The following is a 14,988-nucleotide window of genomic DNA, read 5'->3' as shown; positions in this document are numbered from 1 at the left end:
TGGAAAAAGTATGTCTCAGCTAGAATTTAAAGATGAATGGGAATTGTCCACGCAGAAAGTGGGTAGGAAAAAATTGTAAGCAGAGAACATCACATACATTTAAGTGGGGGCGGGGGCACCTGGGTGGCTCGGTGGTTGAGCGTCTGCCTTTGGCTCATGTCCTGATCCCCGGGTCCCGGGATCGAGTTCCTTGTCAGGCTCCCTGAATGGAGCCTGCTTCTCCCTCTGCCTGTGTCTCGGCCTCTCTCTCTGTGTCTCTCATGAATAAATAAAATCTTCAATTAAAAAAGCCCAAAGAAGTGGGGGTGGCCCTAGAGTGGGATGGGTGAGGGCCAGCCTGGAAGAGGAAGCTAATCAGACAAGAGAAGTGTCCTGACTGCTGAATGTCTGAGAAGGAAGACAGGATGTCAGTTGTAGGGAAACGTACGGTGCAGAGTCTCTTTCTCTTCATACCCCGTTTTCATTTTCTTCTGTTACCAATGGGAGTCAAGGAGAGGACAGTGGCAGGTGGGGGGGGGGGTCAGTGTTTATTCCTGTCTGTTTCCTTCTTGCCAGGCTGCAGCCCCGGCAGCAGCTGCAACTGGTTTGTCACTACAGATCCTAGCAGCAGGACCCTCTTTAAAGGTTCCAGTTTCTTTTTTTTTTTTTTTCCAGTTTATTTATTTATTTATTTATTTATTTATTTAATTTATTTAGAGAGCCAGGGAAGGGATTGAGGGGGAGAGGGGAGGCAGAGGGAGAGACTCTCCAGCAGACTCCATGCTGAGCATGGAGCTTGAGGCTGGCTGGATTCCAGGACCCCCAGATTATGACCTGAGCCAAAGCCAAGAGTCGGAGGCTCGACAGACTGAGCCACCCAGGCGCCCCGAGGGCAGGTAGCTGGGGTCCAGGTAATCTGGTGCCAGGCAAGAGACAACTAGAGACCCAATATTTAGGAAGGCTCTGACCAGTAGGCATTGAGGATGTCAGACTTTGGGACACGAGTCAGCATCTTCTGAAGTGAAGCTTATTTAAATGCATCCTGTGCGCACCTCAGACTGGTCTCAATAGCTTTTGGGGGGAGGGGGGGCAAGCCGGCTCTGAACACAGCTTTAAGAGGATCCACCCACATTTGTGCTTAGCAAACATAATTCCAGGCTCGGCAAACCAGAAGTTGTCGACTATGGATGGTGTGGGAGTGTGTTGTTGGGGATGAGGGGGTGTCTGTGACTCCTCACAGGCCCATAATCATAAGCATCTGTGAATGTTTCCTACGTGCCAGTCACTGCTGAGAGCTTGACTGCCCCCAACTCTTTTAATCCTGGCAACAGTCCCATTATGTAGGCGCTTCCCGGAGGCCAAGGTTCCAGATGAGAAAACCGGTAGGAGAGAGAAGCTCCAGGTGTCACCTAGGATCCTGCGACAGGGGATCAAGCTGGGCTGGGCGGCCTGGTCCCGGGCCTGCCCTCTCCTGCACCCCTGGACCTGGGGCTGCGCTCCCGTGCGGTCTTCATCTCCAGCGGCTCAGCACCTTGCACGATGCTCTGCACGCCGGGGGTGACCTGTCGGGGGGCGGGGAGGGGGGGCTGTGTCCCCTGTGGTCTTCATCTCTAGCAGCTCAGCACCTCGCACGATGGCCCGCACGCCGGGGGTGACCTGGGGGGGGTGCTGTGTCCCATGTGGTCTTCATCTCCAGAGGCTCAGCACCTCGCACGATGGCGGGGGTGACCTGGGGGTGGGTGGGTGCTGTGCTCCTGCGTGGTCTTCATCTCCAGCGGCTCAGCACCTTGCACGATGCTCGGCTCCCCGGGGGTGACCTGGGGGTGGGTGCTGTGTCCCGTGTGGTCTTCATCTCCAGCGGCTCAGCGCCTCGCACGATGGCCCGCACGCCGCGGGTGCTTCGTCGTTACCTGTGGATGCAACGAACGACGTAGTTGCGCGGGGCCGGAGGAGGGGGGGGGCAGCGGCCGCTCGGGACGTGGCCGAGTGTCGCCGGGGGCGCGGCGCCGCGGGGTGGGTCCGGGCCACAGCCGCCACCGAGCGGGGCCTCGGCTCAGCCTCGGCTTTGGATCGGCGCGGGCAGGGAGAGGCCGGGCGGCAGCGCCCCGGACAAACCAGAAAAACCGCCTCCTGGGCGCGGCGGCTCTCCCCGCCCCCGAGCCCGCGCCGTCCCGCCCCGCCCGCCGCCCGAGGTCGCCCCGCCCGCCGCCCGAGGTCGGCCCGCCGCGCCCGGGGCAGGGGAAGGGGAGGGGAGGGAGGGAGGGGGGGCGGGGTGCGAGGCGGCGGGAGCCCGTGTGGACTTTGCCCCTGCGTGCGTGCGCGCTGCTGCCGCGGGCTGCTCGGCCTCCTCCGCCGTCCATGGAAGGGCCCAGATCCCCGTCGCCGGGGGAAGACCTGGAGCTCCTGGCGCTCGGGGGGCCGGCGGACGAGCAGAAGCCCCTCAATGGCACCGTGCAGGTGGTCCCTGTCTCGGGCGGGGAGCCCCGCCCGGCCCAGGTAAGGGCGGCCGGCGCCGCGGGGGGTCCGGAGCCGAGCGCTGGGGGCGCGCCCCGGACGCTCCTCCCGGCTGCAGAGGGAACCTCCAGGGACAGAGGCGGTTTCCAGAGCCCTGGGACTTGGGATCCCGCCCTTTCTTTCCGCAGCCGGGGGAACCGGAGGGGCAGACGGGGTCTTCCTCTCCTTGCCTGGGCCTCCCCGCCTCCCCAGCCCCACCCCGCGGCGCACATCCCCTGGACGCACACAGCCTACACCCCCCCCCCCCATCTGCCCAAGACACAGGCAAGAGGCGAGTGTGAACTTGCCCCGCTCAGCTGATGGGAAGTGAGTTCACAGGTGTTTGTCCCCAGACTGTGCCTCAGTCGCTCTCCCTGCTCTGGGTCTCCGGGGGAGCCGGTGGTGTTCAGGCTGAGCTCTCTTGGGAACAGTGTTTTTCTCAGCAAATGCTTATAAAGCAGCAGAGACTTTGAATTCACAGCCCTGTACCTTCTGATGAACCCCTGCCGCTGGCTTGAGGTTTTCGGGGTGCTCCGAGCTCCCCAGATGGATGGCTCCAACCTGATCTTCCTAGGTCTCACTTCTCCACCCCTTCCCCTTTGACTCATCATCCTGTTGATTCCAGGGATAAGCAAGGACATCAAAAAGGGAGAGCATTGCTTTTGCTTCCACATTGATTCCTGGAAAGACTGGAGCGTCTGCTTTCCTAAGCACCTGTAGGTGCCCTGGAGACTGACTTGGGACTTTATGTTTGAATGATAGAGGAACACCGTGGAAGAATGAAGGTGGTGGGGGGGGGGTGACTGGGTGACGGGCACTGAGGGGGGCACTTGATGGGATGAGCACTGGGTGTTATTCTATATGTTGGCAAATTGAACACCAATAAAAAATAAATTTATATATATATATATATATATAAAGAAGAATGAAGGTTGAGGAAGATGCTCTGTTCTCTGTGCAGGGGCCACAGCTGTGGGCTGGCTGTGTGGGTCCTCCAAGGCAGGGTCCAGGAATGGATTTTGGAACACTTGCTTCCTGGAAGGTAGATCCATGCCACACCAACGACTCCTGGGACTGAATCCAGCGATAGGGGTTTTGGTGACAATTTCACCACTAAAAGGTGAAATTGCTCTGTGGCAAGGTGCCGAGGTCTGTATGTTCCCCGCAGTCAAATGGTTAAGGTAAAGTGGGTAGCCGGGCTTCCCTGGGAGGCCTGGGCATGCTTCGCTGGAAACAGATTGAGTAGGAGAACATGTCACATGTATGTAGGGCATCAGTATTTTATAATTGTTTAGTGCCTACCCAGGAGAGATTGCTCTTTCATGTTCTAATTACTTCCTCATCAGCCAGCTGTACACTGAGAGCCTAGACTTCCTTGTGAATTAGCTTTGTAGGTCACCAATTAGGAAAAACTAGAATGGCGTGAAGGTGAAGGGTTGCATGAGCACTTGGGGGGCATTCGAATATCTGAACAGGAAACATTTAAAAATGGGAGGGGAATCCTCATTTCATGTGTTAATCGTTCTCTTTGGTTCCATAGAATAAATTGAAGTGTATTTTTTAAAAGATTTATTTATCTATCTATTTATGTATTGAGAGAGAGAGAGAGAGGGAGAGCATGCACACGCACAAGCAGGGGGATGGGCAGGGGGAGAAAGAGAATCTCAAGAAGACTCCACACCCAGCTTGGGACCTTTGGGAAGACGATATCCCACCTCATGGGTGACTTCCTGGTTGGAAGGGATTATCTGGGAGAGTCTACGAAGGCAGTGGAAAGAATTTCTTTCCCTTGCTTATTCTGGGCTTGGAACGTTAGGGGAAATTAGCCCCATTGCTAGGTATTGTTTAGAATTTAGGACAAGAATGAGGTGGATTTTCAGTGTGTGGACAAGTGGATTAAATCCCACAATGAGATTATAAAGTAGAGCGATTTTCTTACATGCTAAGAAAATTTTTCTGGATGTATATAACATCTGCTCCTAATAGAGACAAAAAAGAAGAAAAGCCTTTGTATCCAAGAGAGAAGTAACCCTGCCATTGTCGCAGGGCCCTATGTCATGTATTTGGATCCTTATCTGAAGAGGAATGTGACTGTTTGGGGGACTGTTTGGAGGAAAGCCACAAAAATTCTCCAGCCATATAATGCAATCCTAGAATATAAGATGTAGTTCGCAAAAATCTCTGGAAAGTACCCTGCAGAAAAACCTGCCCGTGGCGTCTCCTCGTGACCTAGAACTTGGGCATGAGAGAAAGAAGATGCTAATGAAGGAGGCAGTGTTGTGTCGTTGTGATCTGATTTTTAGGGGAGTCTCAGCACAGGTGACACACACCTAGTGTATCGGGGGCTCTTCACTCCCAGGACACAGTTCCTGGGGGAACTTCTTAAAAATACAGATTTCTTGGTCAACACTCATGTGCAGAGTTGAAAGTAATTTATTCCTAGGGTGAGAGTAAGCTGATGGAATCCTTCCCCATGACTTAAAGTCTGTGAAGATTAATTTTGCAAAGGACAGTGGCTCTCCCCTAGGGCTGATGGCAGATGGTGAAGCTGTAGGTTGGCCGCTTTCAGCTGGACGGGAAGAGGCATTTCTTATAGGCGAGGGCTGTGTCCCTGGGAGGTGACCATCCCTAGGGAGTCACAGTAATGGTCCCCTCATACCACCAGGGTCCTAGCTTACTATTTCTAAGGGGAAACATATGTGAAGGCACAAGAGGCCAAAGAGGTTCACCAACTCTCATTTTGTGGCTCATCTGAGGCTCCAGCCCCTTTCGTTTTGCACTAATCTTAGTGTCCGGGCTGCCCCTTGTAGAAGGACTGAGTAGGGCAGGAGGTCATTTTGTTCTCACGAGCTCTGTAAGTAGGAAGATACGTTTCTGTTCCCTGGGAAGTTGAAGATTCCTTGTACTGGGACGTTTTCCCCCATGTGCCTTATTGAGCCCTTGGCTCTGGTGGCTCTGGCGCAGTTTTCAGCCTGGGGGCGGGGGTGAGAGGTGGCCCTGCCCTTGGACTCCAGAAACACACTTACCTCAAGAGCAGTCTCTTCTGTCCAAGTGTTCCCTTTATTACTCCTGTCACACCGGAACCGAAGAGGCTCCGAAGTGTGACCTCTACTCTGCAATTCCTCAAAGTGCCCTCTTAAAAATTCTAGAACCCTCTATGACTCAGCAACACACACGAATTCAGTGCTCAATACCTGAATGAGCCACAGATGTGGGTTTACAAGAACGAGGAAGTTTAAGAACCACCCTCCTTCTATCTGGTTTCTGTTTACCTTGGAAGATAGGCCGGTATCTGTTTATATTTGAACATGAAACCAGACAAAGCAGGGACAAATGAGCAGTGTGGACAGCTCACGTCCTGGGGGATCTCTCCATGGGTGATGTGGCAGGGAGGCCTCCGCAAACGGAGAGGTCTGACCTGGCTCCTGGAGAGTGATGGGGCTTCAGAACGGAAGTCTCAACCCTGATAAAGCACCTGATTCGCTCTGGGAGGCTCAAAATACAGACTGGACAGGGGGGGTGGTGTCCACCTGGGCGGCTCGGTCGGTTAGGTATCTGCCTTCCGTCCAGGTCATGATCTCAGGGTCCTGGGATCGAGTCCTGCATCAAGTCTGCTTCTCCCTCTCCCCCTGCCCCTGCCTCTCTCCCTCAAATGAATAAAGAAAAAAAAAATAATAATAACATTAAAGACTGGGGCCTACCCCCACCTCCTCTACGATCTGGTCCCCTGTGTCCAGGTAGGGCCTAGCTGTGTGCATTTAAGTTCCTCCTCCGCTGGGTTCTGATGTGCAGCCAGGCTTGGGAACCTCTCGCTGAGCAAGGTTGAACTGTAGTCCTAAAGTGAACAATTTCCTTTCCTTGTGGCCATCATGCCACAATCACGATGGGAGAGAAAGTGAACCAGGTGCCAGTTCGGGGCAAGGCCGCAGAAGTGCTGCTCTGTGGGCCTGGAGAACACTGAGTAATGATGCCTCCCACGTGTTGGGTTCCTAATCTTTGTTTAGCAGGTGCCTCACGTACGCCATCTAGTTTGTACAACAGCCCTGTGAGCTAGCTTTCTTATTTTTACAGTTGATGATGTTGGAGCTTCAGTCACTTGCGGAGTGAGCCAGTTGCTCGGCTTCTACGTGTGAGAAGGGAATGCCTCTATAGAAACACCTTTTCCCCATCGTGGCCCAAGGTGTCTGTGTGGGAATTCCTTATTGGCTCAGGGGGAAGCAGGGGCACGAGGTGGCCCCGAGTGGTGGCACCCCTGTGGCAGCCAGGCACGCTCATAACCCGGAGCTCTGCACGGTGACACGGGGCAGTGGACAAAAGGTGCCAGCTTTGCAGTGACCCGCAGCGGGGATCCGCCCTGGCCACTCTCTCACTGCGCCTTGGAGACGAGCTAATGGGTCCCTTGCAGGCCTGTTAGACCAAAATGAGATGGTGTTGGTGATCAGTTGACCATGGCAGTCATGGCCTTACTCAACCCACTGCAGCTCCCATCCTTCTTTCCTTTGGTTTCCCATCCCAGGCCCTAATTACGTGGTGTGGGGCACAGCGGTAGCCCCTTCGCCTTTTCTTGGTGCGTCCACTCTAAACCATACATCCTTTTGTTCTTTGTCTTCAGCTCAGCTCTTGTGCTACAAAACCTTCCACAGGTCCCCAGCACACACCGGGGTGGGTCCAGATGGCTCTGGCAGCATCCAAAACCCTCTCAAGTATCCTCCAGCCTTTCACCATCCCTAATCTTAACAATCATTACTCACCTCTGGAGCCCACAGTCCCATCAGAGGGGCCTCTTGGCCAACTCCATTTTGAATCAGCATTGAGGATGCTCCCTCCTGGCTTTGGAATGCCTTTCTCCATCCATCCTTCAAAATCCTGCCTTTCCCTCCCACCTCAGAGCTCCCAGGGTATTTTCTACCTCATATTTAAAAAAAATACATATTTATTTATTTGAGAGAGAGGGAGGGCACATGTGCGTGCAAGCAGTGGGGGTAGAGGGGGAAGGGGGGGAGGGAGAGGGAGAAGCAGACTCTTCTAAGCAGGGAGGCTAAGCAGGGAGCCAGACTCTGGGCTCCATCCCAGGATCCTGGGGTCATGACCTGAGCCACCGACTGAGCCACCCAGAGCCCCTCCCTCACTCTTGTGTGAGGTTCCATTCTGCTTCTTTGTAAACCTCACTGTGGAGTGTGGGCCCTGGACGGCAGGATCCTGCTGCCTTCGTTTCGGTATCACTGGCCCTTTACAAACCTTCAGAAGTGCTTCCCGAAACCAGTCATCGCCTCACAGTGTCTCTCTGCTTTCCAGGCCAACAAGGAGAACCCTTGGAGCTCCTGTAATAAGAAACTGATTGGGAAGTGCAAACTGTGGATGGTCATCGCCTCTGTTTTCGTAGGTCTCATTGTAGTGATCGTCGTAAGCTTGTGTCTTATTGGAGGTAAGAGGATTGAAACAGGACTGAGGTGATGCATTTCAAGAACTTCTTTAATGTTTGCTTATGACTTACATCCATATGGAAGATGTGCTCATTGCTATTTCATGATTTATAATATGAATTTAAAACTGGTTTTAATTCATATTAAAAATTTGGGAATTTGGGATTGTTGTATGGGTGGTAGCTATCCATGGTCCTTTGTTTTATTTCATTTTTTTTGTTTGTTTAATAAGCTCTGAAAGAAGTCTGGAGACCAGTGTTTTACTTTAAATAATCTGCTCACTGGATCTTGAAGATTACTTAAGCTTTAGCTTAAACACTAATTTGTATTTTATTGTGTCTCTACACCTGCTTATTTGAAAGTTTCTTCTTCTCAGTTGTTTCACAAAATAATCGTTGTACTTCATCTGATATACCTAGTCCATTATTATAATGACAAATAATGAATAGCCCATTTGAAAGCATCTTAAAAACTTTATGGAACCATGTATCTATGTGATGTCATTACTTTAACTTATTTTGGAAATACCTTCATTATATTTGTGTTGTATGTGTTTACAAAGCAAACTTGAATCAGATTCTTTTTAATAAACCCAATATTGGATGAGAAACCCCTGAGTCTCTCCAGAAGAGGTTCTGGGAAATTTCTTTAGGAACTACAGTTGCCCTTCACCTCCTGTCCCTTCTCCCAGTCTCTTCCTCTCCTCTCAAGGTGTTAAAGTCCATGAAGAAATAGGAAAATCTTTTTTTTTATTTTAAAGATTTTATTTATTTATTCATAGAGACACAGAAAAAGAGAGGGAGAGAGAGGCAGAGACACAGGCAGAGGGAGAAGTAGGCTCCATGCAGGGACCCTGACTGTGGGACTCGTCCCAGGTCTCCAGGATCACGCCTTGGGCTGAAGGTGCCACTAAACCACTGAGCCACCCACCCGGGCTGCCCAGAAATAGGAAAATCTGATGACATATGCCAACCTCCAGCGTGTGAGTTTCTCAGGCAGGTGCCATGTTTGCTTAGTTACTTAGGGCAGAGTTGAGGTGACATGATGGTGATCCTTTGAGGCCGCAGGCTGGTTTCGAGGTAGGGAGAAGTTGATAAGGGGTGCTACACCTCCTCCGAAATGCTGAGGATAAGAGTTTTGATGTGAGCTTTCATACTCCCTCTTCCCATCAACTCCCACTCCTGGGTGTTGAAACTGAAGTTGAGCCATGCAGCCTTTTCCCATCGCAATTAGGTGGTGCTATCCTGAACATTGGCTAATTTGTCTGTTGGCATCTGGGGCCTGTAACCAAGGACAATGCAACAGATCCAGCTGGTTTATTTTTTTATTTTATTTTTTAAAAGATTTTATTTATTTATTCATGGGAGACACACACACACACACACAGAGAGAGAGAGAGAGAGAGAGAGAGAGACAGACAGACAGAGACACAGGCAGAGGGAGAAGCAGGCTCCATGCAGGGAGCTGGATATGGGACTCGATCCCAGGTCCCCAGGATCACGCCCTGGACCGAAGGCAGACGCTTAACCTCTGAGCCACCCAGGCGTCCCGGGCCAGGATTAATATTCTATTAATATCCGGTTTAATATTCAGGATTCTAGAGCACAAGACCCAAGAGCTGTCTTCCATTCTCAGAAATCATCGGACCTCTTCACCGCACCACAGCCATCTGCAGAGGAAGGGAGTCCATTTCCTTCCATAGTTTCTCAAGGGATGTGAGAGTTCATAGGACAACATTCAGGGAAGAACTCTGTAACACTTGTAGTAGCAAACTTCATTTTCCATTTGGTTATAAGACTGTATTTGCAAATGCTAATGCTGTAAAGAGATTTGCAGACTTGCACATTTTTTTAATTGGAGAAATACTTTTAGTTTACGTGGCACCTCAGCCCTCAGGGGTTTGTGCCTTTGGGGGGGAGTCATGGTAGGTGGTATAGGAGTGGGGTTGGGGGAATGCAATAGGTAAAAGGGGTGGGGACAGGGCTCCCCTCCTTGACAGTCCCAGCCTCACCCAGAGTGGCTCCGTAGGTTCTTCTTGGATGACAGTAACCAATGATTGGGGATCCCTGGGTGGCTCAGTGGTTTGGCGCCTGCCTTTAGCCCAGGGCGTGATCCTGGAGTCCTGGGATCGAGTCCCACGTCAGGCTCCCTGTATGGAGCCTGCTTCTCCCTCTGCCTGCCCCTCTCTCTCTCTCTCTCTCTCTCTCTCTCTCATGAATAAATAAATAAAAATTTAAAAAATCTTAAAAAAAAAAACAATGATTGGCCATTGCCTCTTTGGCAAGCCTCAGTGATAGGAATAGAATTTATAGAGCTTCTGAGCTCTGTGTGGAAAACACTGCTGGCTGGAAAAGCTCAGTGTTAGGAGAGTTAAGGACTGCGCTTATGGCTGGCTTCATTGAGAAGTGAGGTTTCGGGACACCCGGGTGGCTCAGCGGTTGAGCATCTACCTTCAGCTCAGGGCGTGATCCTGGAGTCCTGGGATCGAGTCCCATACTGGGCTCCCTGCCTGGAGCCTGCTTCTCCCTCTGCCTGTGTCTCTGCCTCTCTTTCTGTATATCTCATGAATAAATAAATAAAATCTTTTTTTACATTTTTAAAATTTAAATTAAATTTGCCAGCATGTAGTATAACACGCAGTGCTCATCCCATCAAGTGCCCTCCTCAGTGCCCATCGCAATAAATAAAATCCTAACAAAAAAAGGAAGTGAGGTTCCTCAGGAGCTCTTGCCCTTTTGCCCTTTTGCCTCCTCCTTCCTCTCCCCCAGCTCCTCACTCTCCCGTCACAGGGCTCTGTAGTAGCTGCGGCTCAGAGGCTGAGGTGTTAATAACCCTGGAGCTGGAGTGGACACAGAAGTGGACCATGAACGGGTCCCAGTTAGAAGGGGGAACGAGTTGAGGAAGGGAGGAGGGGACAGTGGGGTGCCCAGGGTGAAGTGTTCGGTGCAGAGGTATATCTTGTCGCTGACACTGCTGAGGACCACCGTCCACCCTACAAACTGTACACCGTTAATTGCCTGCATCTGGGGTGGGTGTCCCACCGCTCTGCCTTTGACGTGCCATTGAAGTGATGGCAAATTCAGGACCATGGCTCAGCTCAAGGCGCTGAGCTGGGGCTGCACCCACACTGTGCAGGAGAGGCTTATGGTAGTGAAATCTTTTTAAAGCGTCCAATTTGGGGAGCAAAGCCCAGGGAATCCTGTTGAGTCTGGAGGCTTGGTTTTGTCTTCAGTTCATGAGGGAAAAGATAATGATGGCTTCTCTTTGTCTCCCTAAAGAGGTATAAATTCCTTGATGTAAATGGAAAGGAGAAAAAAAAAAAAGCCTTCACCTCTCTCTCAAAGTCATCTTTCTGGGTAATTTGGAGGATCAGTTAATTAAGCATCCTCTGGGGTTCTTCTGCCTTTTTCACCTATTTGCCCCAGCCAGGGAGGGGAGAGGAGCACCCCTAGTAAAGAAACCCCTACTGGAGTGGGCAAAGTATTTTAAATATTATAAAAGCCAAACTGTGAAACTGTGACAGGTAGGTGGATACTTGGAGATATAATTTAAAGGTGATCAAAGTTAACACTCCAAGGACCCTTATGTGATATTCCCCAGCATTATGGCTTTCTGTCTGACTTCTGAACTCTCTTCCCATACAGGTTTTTCTTAGAGTGGGAACGCTACGGTACTGAGATAGAGCCAGGGACTTCACAAGGGCCATGGGTTGGATTGTTTTGCCTTTGAGCTGGGTGTAAGAGCCACGGTTTATGCTCTCACAGTGTGTTGGCAGGCAGGCAGGTTGCACAGGGCAGTGCTCCCTGGTGTAGGGTGACTCATGGGAAAACCCTTGGCAGACAGCATTAGCAAACAAGCCAGGTCCTTGGGGTAGGAACTTGGCAAAACTCTAGGCCCTGTTCCTTGAAGTTTCCTTGTGTTTTCACCTGTTGTCTCCAATCTCATATGGTATCTCCATGTCTCACTAAGCATCTTCAGGCTCTTCTCAACTTGGGCCGGCCTCTTCCAATGTGTTGGTTAGCATGGTCTGTCCTTCAAAACTTTCTTCCGTCGGAATCCTGCTCCTTCATTTGAGGAATTTTTTTCTCTTGAACTTTTTTCACTGGCAAACTTCTAGAAACAGAGGTCTGCATTTGGATCTTGCCTCCTGCTCACTCCTAACCCATTGGTTCCAAGTTGTATTTCCCGAGGTTAGCAGTAATTGCTTGAGCGCGAAGCCCAATGGCCTTTCCCCCATCCCTGCCCTACTTGCAGCCTTCAGCTCTGTTGAGTGTATTGTACTCTTGTGGGTCTAGAGAACTCCTGGACCTTACATCTCCTGCTGTTTCTGCCCTTGGCGTCCACATGCGGTGCATGAGGCTTGTCTTCACACACTGCATCCTTTGCCTTGAGGATCTCATTTACTGCCAAGGCAGCAGCCACCCCTCTTACATGTGACTCGTAGAGCTGCATCCACACACTTTTCCTGAGATTTAGTCATACTCTTTGTTGAAGATCTCTACCTGGCAATAACCACCTCAGTCATTGCATGAAACTATTTGTTTGTATCCCCTTCTTCCCCAGTTAGCTCACTCTTTATAGTTTCACAGTCAAGCTCTAGCTCTGGTACCCTTCCATTTGTGCAACTTCGGGCAAATTCTTTCAGACACCCCCCCACCTTGACCTCAGGTTCCACATTTGTAAAATATAAAAAAAATCACTGAATCTGAGTCTGTAAATGGACCTTGACTCTCCTGCTTACTAGCTCAGTTGACCTGAACAAATTATGCATTTTCTTGAAGCTTCAGCATCTTCATTTAAAAATGAAAACATCAAAATGTAACTCAGAGGGTTGATTTCTAAAATTTACTTAAAAGAGTGTGTGTGTGTGTGGGGGGGGGCAGGTGGAGAGGGAGAAGCAGAGCCATGTGGGGCTCGTTCCCAGGACACTGAGATCATGACCTGAGCCAAAGGCAGATGCTTAACTGACTGAGCCACCCAGGCACCTGATGGGGTTGATTTGAGCAATTCTCAAGTGCATAGCTGAGTGTACGTAATGCTTGGTACAGCAGCTATTTTTCTTGTTGTCTGGGCCTGATATCTTGAACTTTTTCTGATCCCTTCTTGTCTCCTATGTCTAGGTAGTGGCCAAACCTCACCCAGTCTTATCCAATCATTCCTTGGTAGTGTCTTGATAGCAACTTTCATCAGTACCTGCCTGCTTCCTGCGGGGCACCCTGCCGGGATACTTTTATGTGTTGGTCTTCACCTTTCCCATCTCCATGGACATGTTGATATTTGTGCTGAGAAAACAACCTCAGAGACTTAAGTGACTGGCTCAGATTCCATGGCTAAGAACTATTAGCCAACCCTGAGGTTCAAACGAAGTCTGGCTACCGGGAAAGCCAGCTGTTTCTGCCATCGCAGGCTTTCCCCTACCCTCCTCCTTCCTTCTGGGTGCCACTGCCCTTCGGTCAAAATCAGTCTCTCCCAATCCTATGTCTAGTGGCCTCTCTGCCTCATCTCTCCCAGTTAGTTCCCTTGCTTCCCACCCATCACCAGATTTTCCTCCACTTCTTTCCTGGGAGACATTTGACAACCTTCATCATCTCCTGAATACATCTGGCATTTCAGGGTACTTTTTGCAAGGAATTCCAAACACGGCGGGGGAGGGGGGGTGGCTTTTGTTATGTTAACAATAGGAGGATCAAGGCAGATAAAGCAATGACAGTAACAAACAACAAAAAGTAGGATACAAATTACCTTTTCATTAAGACTTTTAAAAAATTATTTATTTGACAGAGAGAGAGAGAGTGAGAGAATGAGTGAGAGAGCATGTGCAGGGGGAGGGGCAGAGCCAGAAGGAGAAGCAGATGTTCCTTTGAGCAGGGAGCCTGACTCAGGGCTTGATCCCAGAGCCCTGAGATCATGACCTGAGCCCAAGGCAGGCGCTTAACCATCTGAGCCACCCAGGTGCTCCAACACTTAAAATATATAACATAAAATGTGGGGGGAAACTCATTGATTAAAGGGTTAGCAGTATTTTTTTTCTTGTTTTGCTGCAATTTCCTGTACTTGACAAGTTTTCAGCTACGAGGACATAACTTTATTGTCAGACCAAATAGTGTAATGACTTGCAACAAATAAGGGTGTGGGAATAATTCCCTATGTTTGGGGTCCTCAAAATCACTCCTAGATCTAGTGATTTGCTGGGAGAATTCATGGGGCTCAGCATATAGTCATAGAGATGATTATAGACGAGAGCAAAGGCAAAAAAGGAAATGTAGATAAAATGAAATTCCTCATAACCTGCAGCCCATTGACAAATACTTGAGTGGGGACTGGGACATTCCTCTGGGAACTCCCAACTGTCTTCAGGTTAACGCCTTGCTGGACGGGAAAAACAAACCACCCCAGCTTGACAATAGCTAGGCCTCCAGGATTCCATTAAGTCTTCTTTAACAAGTGAAAATCCTTCTGGAAACTTCCTTTTTCTCCGCCCCTCCTAACCTAAAAGTAATAATGCATGGCTCCTTAAGACCTGAGTGCAGCTCTTTCTGCCTGTAGGTCCCGTCCCCCTGCTTTAATAAAACCACCTTTTTGGCCCCCAAAACATATCACAAATTCTTTCTTGGCCATTCGCTCCCAGACCCCATGTCAAATCACATCAGTCGAGACTCATCGTAGCAGAATGGAGAGGAAACCAGGCATGAAGGCGAGGACACGCTTAATTGCTGCAATGATGAGATGCAACAACACAAGAGAAGTGCTGTCCACCGGGGCGCCCGTCTGGGGCTCTGTGCGGGGAGCTGGGGTTGGATCCAGCAGGTGGCTTCTGCCTGGAACATACTAAAATTCCAGCTGCCCAGAGGGAAGGGTGTTCAGCGTAAGCCGGGTTGTTCATACCAGGGTTCTGAGGCACAGTGAGGCCCTCCTGGGAGGGGAAGGAGGGAACCCTCCCCAGACCCAGGGTCCCCGAGGCCAGCCAGGGCCCCGCCTTGCACAGGCCTCTCTGCACTGGTCACTCAGGCCCTGTGAACTCTTGTCTGCACATCCCCTTGCTCCTTGGGTCTCACATTTCCTGAACTTTCTCAGGGAATAAGAATCCGGATTC

The 14,988-nt window shown here is 50.5% G+C and overlaps 1 protein-coding gene across 1 annotated transcript in view; it reads left to right on the top strand.

Annotated features, from left to right (window-relative positions):
* The first annotated feature begins 2,267 nt into the window (after positions 1-2,267).
* The window catches only part of CUNH3orf52 (chromosome unknown C3orf52 homolog), a 29,498-nt gene continuing 16,777 nt past the window's right edge, over positions 2,268-14,988 (top strand). Inside the window, exons 1-2 of the mRNA XM_055316258.1 lie at positions 2,268-2,475; positions 7,768-7,897. Of these exons, the coding sequence (XP_055172233.1) occupies positions 2,338-2,475; positions 7,768-7,897 (268 nt within the window). The 5' untranslated portion in view covers positions 2,268-2,337. The remainder of the gene's footprint in view (positions 2,476-7,767; positions 7,898-14,988) is intronic.

Source organism: Nyctereutes procyonoides, unplaced genomic scaffold (assembly GCF_905146905.1).
Source record: "Nyctereutes procyonoides isolate TBG_1078 unplaced genomic scaffold, NYPRO_anot_genome, whole genome shotgun sequence".
In the NCBI taxonomy this organism is placed as follows: Eukaryota; Metazoa; Chordata; class Mammalia; order Carnivora; family Canidae; genus Nyctereutes; species Nyctereutes procyonoides.
This window is presented reverse-complemented; position numbering and strand designations above follow the sequence as displayed.